The sequence below is a fragment of the Tupaia chinensis genome, unplaced genomic scaffold (genome assembly GCF_000334495.1).
Source record: "Tupaia chinensis unplaced genomic scaffold, TupChi_1.0 Scaffold000377_2, whole genome shotgun sequence".
Lineage (NCBI taxonomy): Eukaryota > Metazoa > Chordata > Mammalia > Scandentia > Tupaiidae > Tupaia > Tupaia belangeri.
Window position 1 is genome coordinate 697,112 of NW_006159876.1, and position 5,440 is coordinate 702,551.

The 5,440-nt window shown below is 58.5% G+C and overlaps 1 protein-coding gene across 1 annotated transcript in view; it reads left to right on the forward strand.

Moving 5' to 3' along the window:
- The window catches only part of ITGA11 (integrin subunit alpha 11), a 131,734-nt gene that overhangs the window by 83,933 nt on the left and 42,361 nt on the right, over positions 1 to 5,440 (forward strand). Inside the window, exons 8-10 of the mRNA XM_014589759.2 lie at positions 2,072 to 2,216; positions 2,920 to 3,085; positions 4,848 to 4,918. Coding sequence (XP_014445245.1) covers positions 2,072 to 2,216; positions 2,920 to 3,085; positions 4,848 to 4,918 — 382 coding nt within the window. The remainder of the gene's footprint in view (positions 1 to 2,071; positions 2,217 to 2,919; positions 3,086 to 4,847; positions 4,919 to 5,440) is intronic.

The window sequence follows — 5,440 nt, forward strand, 5'->3', positions numbered from 1 at the left end:
CAGTCCGGGAGGCTTGGAAAGCATGCCAGGCACTTGTGCATGCCTGCCCGAGATCCTGACAGAGCGGAGAGATGGGGAGAAGAGATTGTGATGTGACCGCCCCATGGGGGTGCTTTCTCCCTCTCCCTCTCTGGAGGATGCAGCACCCTCTGGCAAAAATTAGTTTTTAAAGAAGGGGGGGGGGGTTGAGCAGGTGGGAGAGGGACGCTGTATTGAGGCAGCATCAACAGAGGTCAGGAAAGGCAGCGCTGACAGTTGACCTTGGGGTAGAGACTTGATGGCGGCGAGGGGTGGGCCAAGCAGGGAGCCGGGCGGGAGCGTCCCAGGCAGGGGAGCTCAGAGGTCAGACGGAGGCCTGAGTGTGCTGGCCTACCAGGGTCAGCTCGGAGCCCAGCAGGGTGTGGGGCCCAGGGAAGTAATGGGGCCAGACCACATCGGGCGAGGCTCTTGACGGGACCCAGGCTTTCCCCAAGAGAAACAGGAGCCAGTGGGGGCCGAGCAGGAGGCGTGACGTGGCTGTCCCCGTGGGTCCCTGCCTTCCAGGCTGGTGGCACCGGCCATGCGTACGCGGCCCTCACGGCACTCAAGGACCTTAGAGCTGCATTTCCCGAGAACGAGTCCGAGCGCCCATACCCACACAAAACCGAAATTAAACGCCGATGATCCACGCTGATTCCCACACCACTGCAGACTCGCGTGGGCAGGCACGCTGTCCGCTCTGTGGGAATACCTCCCGACGTCTTCCTCGGCTCTGTTTATAACAAAATCTTTTCCCCTCGCTGTACACTTTTGCATGGAGCTCCACTCCCAGGCCGGGCCCTCCAGTGAGGTAATGGAGGCATCTCGACTCTCTTTGGAAGCATAGCAGAGTTCTCAGTTCTCCCTCCACGGGGTCGGCCTAAAGCCCCAACTCTGCCTGCCAAGCCCTTGCAGCCCCTCGGTCTGGTCTGCAGCAAACACCCAGAGCACAGGGGCTTTGTAAATCAGCACATTCGGACTAGCTCAGAGCTGCTGGGGGGACGCCAGAGGGATGCTCCTCTCCACCGGGAGCTCGGAGACGTTCTGGACCCTCACTCTGGGTTTTGTGAATTCCCCAACATTGCAATCACACACAGCAGGTCGTCATCTTGCCGGGTAACGGGAGCTACCTCTAGGAACCAAAGCCCGTGGCCCTCAAACCTGTCATTTCAGAGCTTAAATCTGTGGGTTCGGATCTGGGAGTCCTCACTGCAGAGTCGAAGGGTAACGTTTCTTTTCAGACTCTCCTGGGGAAATTCAAACTGTGGGCCAGATTCACAGATGCAAACAGGTCTCATGGTCCACAGGAGGGGTGGCCACAGAGGTACCACAAGGCAGTCCGTGTTGGTTCCTGAGCCACTTCTCATGCCCTGTAGACCGAGGGCCTGCTATAAGAGCCTGTGCCATGTTGGGGGTTGCTGTGCTGGCCCTGCTGGCCCCTGGGCTGGACAGCCCAACAGGGGGGCAGAGCACAATGCTCCAGCGTAGAAAACAAATTAGTGAAAAGAGAGATACGTTTCATGGAGTTTGCTATTTAACATTTCCCAAAATAGAACCACAGTAGCGCTTGTGGAGAAGGTAGAGCTCTTGTGGCTCCGGCACGCGTGTCTGACAGGCTGGTGCTGTCGGGGTGCTCAGCACTGAGAGGAGTGGTTCTCAACACGGGTCGTTAGGACTTCCAAAGTGCTCTCACGCAGGCCGTACCCCAGAGATTCTGATTCCATGGGCCTAGGCAGGCAGTGGGCATCAACAAAGTTTTAAACTCCCCAGAGAGATTCTAACACGCAGCTGGGTTTCGAACCAAGCGCCGAGCTCCTCTGCAGGTCACCATCTGCCCCTCAGCTCCCCTCCCAAGTCCACCCCACTGCCCTCTGCCTGCCCCAAACAGCAAGGTCCAGAATCCAGATGTAAAGACAGACCCAGGCCCCATCTGAGCCGCTGGGCAGAGAGTAGCCGGTGCATCTCAGTCCAGCTCCTTGGGAGAGGTCCCGGCTCTGTCCGGCAGGGGCAGCCTCGTCCCACACCATGACGCTGCTCCTGTGCTTGGTTCCAGCTCAGAGGCTTTCCAGAAGGGAGGAAGGAAAGGGGCCAAGAAGGTGATGATTGTCATCACAGACGGGGAGTCCCACGACAGCCCGGACCTGGAGAAGGTGATCCAGCAAAGTGAGAAGGACAACGTGACCAGATACGCTGTGGCCGTAAGTCCTGCCCCGCCCCGGGCCCGCGGCTGCCGCCTAGGAGCTCCCCGGAGTGCTTTCCGGTAGTGTGACAAGTGTCCTGGCTCTCAGATGACAGAGCTTCCTGTTTCAGCCTCTTCTCAACACAAGTTGAGAATCTTCTTCCTGCCCTGCTGAGGCCTATCCATCCACGCTGTGGATTTGGTTTTTCGTGTGTTTGTTTCCCCTCTCCTTCATTGTCAGGGAGATTCTGAGACCTCAGGAAACTAGAAGGCAGGCCCACCAGGTAGCACAGTCCGTACTGTGGACGGCAGCACTGGAAGCCACGTGCCAGCTGTGGGTTCAGATCCCCGGCTTGGCCTGAAAACATGCCAGATGAGCCCACATGGGTGTCCAAGATCCTGAGGAGCTGGAGGGCTGGGGAAAGCAGATCCCGGAGTGACCAGCCCCTGTCAAGGGTGACTCTCCACCCCTCCCCACGCGCACGCACACGCTCCTTATCATAAAATGTTTAAAAATAAATAAATAGAAAATACCCCAAGCCTACCAACTCCCAGAACTCAGCTCAGCCCAGGGCCCTTATCTCGCCCCTAACGGAGTGTATTTCAAAACGCAGACGGCACTGGAGGATGCTCGCGGCGCGCGGCCCAGCCTGGCTCCCTGGGGTGGGGCCGTGGGTGGGGAGGCTGCGCAATGCAATGCCCGTCCGGCCCGTTCCCGGCAGGTCCTGGGCTACTACAACCGCAGGGGGATCAACCCAGAGACTTTCCTGAACGAGATCAAATACATCGCCAGCGACCCCGACGACAAGCACTTCTTCAATGTCACGGACGAGGCCGCGCTGAAGGACATCGTCGACGCCCTGGGGGACAGGATCTTCAGCCTGGAAGGTGAGCCGCGCGGGGTCAACCCCACAGAGCGAACTCCAGTCCCACAACTGGAACGGCCTAGGTGTCCTCCGTCGGGTGTGCCAACCGTGAGCGTCACCCCACCCAGGCTGTGAGGCTGGGCACTTCATCAGTGCCCCCAGTCGGTAGTTCTGTCAGTGAGGTCCTCGTTTTACTGAAGCCGGCAAGCCCGGTGACCTGCCGAGGCTCCTCCAGCTCGGGCGGGGACTGGAACTAGGGTCGCCCGGTTTCACAGATACAAAATGCCCCGCTTGGAGCCGACTTAAAAGAAAGCCTACGGTTTGTTTGACATTTAAATGCAACAGAGCGTCGATATTTAATCTGGCAGTCCCACTTTGTACCCAGGTGGGCCCGAATAGCTATGACCTAAAGTACACAATCCCGGAGCACCCGCGCCTCCCCTCCACCAGAAGCGTATTTCCTGATCCCTCCAGATTCCCGCTCTACTCACAGCTTAAACTGCGTTTCTGATTTGCACGGAGCTCATTTGCACCCTATAATTGCTCTCGTGGGCCCTCCCAGTACCGGCCTTTGGACATATGGGAGGATTATAAAGAGATTGAAGGCAAAGTCCCAGAGCCTGAAAAGTCTGCAGAGCCCTGGAAAGGACAAGCTATAGACACGTGAAAAGCAACAGAGGGACCAGCAGTTGGCGTAATGACTATGTCGCTGGACTCCCATGTAGCCGACCGCGGTTCGCGTCCCGGACCCGGTGGCTTGAAAACCATGCCAGGCACGCATGTGGCATGCCCAAAATCCTGAGAGGAGAAGGGGTTATAGTGTGGCCATCCGGAGCACCCGCGCCTCCCCTCCACCAGAAGCGTATTTCCTGATCCCTCCAGATTCCCGCTCTACTCACAGCTTAAACTGCGTTTCTGATTTGCACGGAGCTCATTTGCACCCTATAATTGCTCTCGTGGGCCCTCCCAGTACCGGCCTTTGGACATATGGGAGGATTATAAAGAGATTGAAGGCAAAGTCCCAGAGCCTGAAAAGTCTGCAGAGCCCTGGAAAGGACAAGCTATAGACACGTGAAAAGCAACAGAGGGACCAGCAGTTGGCGTAATGACTATGTCGCTGGACTCCCATGTAGCCGACCGCGGTTCGCGTCCCGGACCCGGTGGCTTGAAAACCATGCCAGGCACGCATGTGGCATGCCCAAAATCCTGAGAGGAGAAGGGGTTATAGTGTGGCCATCCCCCCAGGGTTGATTTCTCACTCTCTCTCTCACTCTACCCCTCCCCCCAGCAAGTGGAAAACAAAAGTGGTGGGGGGTCTCCTTGGGTGATGAGGACATCAATCCCAGCCATGCACCCAGGAGCTCCTCCCCGGGGAGGGGGTTCCAACACACATGGAATCTTTGTGCAAACCTGCGGTGGTGACAGGTCTCCCTCTTGAGGGTTGAGTTAAGGTCTGAGGAATGAACAAAGTGGGAAATTTCATCTCTTGCCCCAAATGAGCGTTATTTACCCCTGAGCACGTTTCCTGGTTCCCCCTATTTTAACAGACTTGCACACACATGCCTTAGAGACATTTGTCCCAAGTCCTTCCGAGCAGTGCGTGAGTTGAGCAGTGCGTGAGTTAGTCTCACGGCCGGAGGTGCCCGGTGGGCCTCACTGCAGGGTGCCCAGCCTCAGGCTGCTCTGAAGACAGAAGCCCCCTCTGGAAGACATCCTGGAATGTGGTCCAAGCGAGCTGCAGGAGGCCTGCTGGCAACAACGGCCCTAATGCCCCTCTGTTTCAGGCACCAACAAAAATGAAACCTCCTTCGGGCTGGAGATGTCCCAGACAGGCTTTTCCTCTCACGTGGTGGAGGTAGGCTGGAGCCGAGCCCTCTGCCCCCGCGGCCCGTCTTGCCCCTCCCGGCCCTCTGGGCCTGCCCCGAGGTCTCTCACCCCCCATTTCTCGGATCCTCTACCCCCACCCCTGAGCTGGAGGGAGGGCGTCAAGATCTTTATATCGTCTCGGGCCCTTGGAAGAAGTGAGTGGCCTGAGCATAATGAGCCCACAGGCCCACCTGCAGGGGCTTGGGCACCTCCTCTGCAGGGTGTCCAGGGGACGTTCCTCAGGACAAGGCTCCCACTGGGTCCAGAGCCTTGTGCAGAGCCAGTCCCGGTGGCAAACCGCGGCCCGGGCCCTGGACGGGTGTGCAGAGGGTCCGGCTGTGCTCTAGCAGGCGGCCGGCAGGGTCCCCCTGTGTGGGCTGTGTCAGATGGCAGAAGGCCCAGTGGGGCTGGCCTGTGGCAGGAGGGCATGGAGCCCGGGTGCCTGGGCTCTGCCTCTCATACCCAGAGCCGCGCCGTCCCTCCCTCTGTGGGCCTCCCGGGGTTGTGGCTC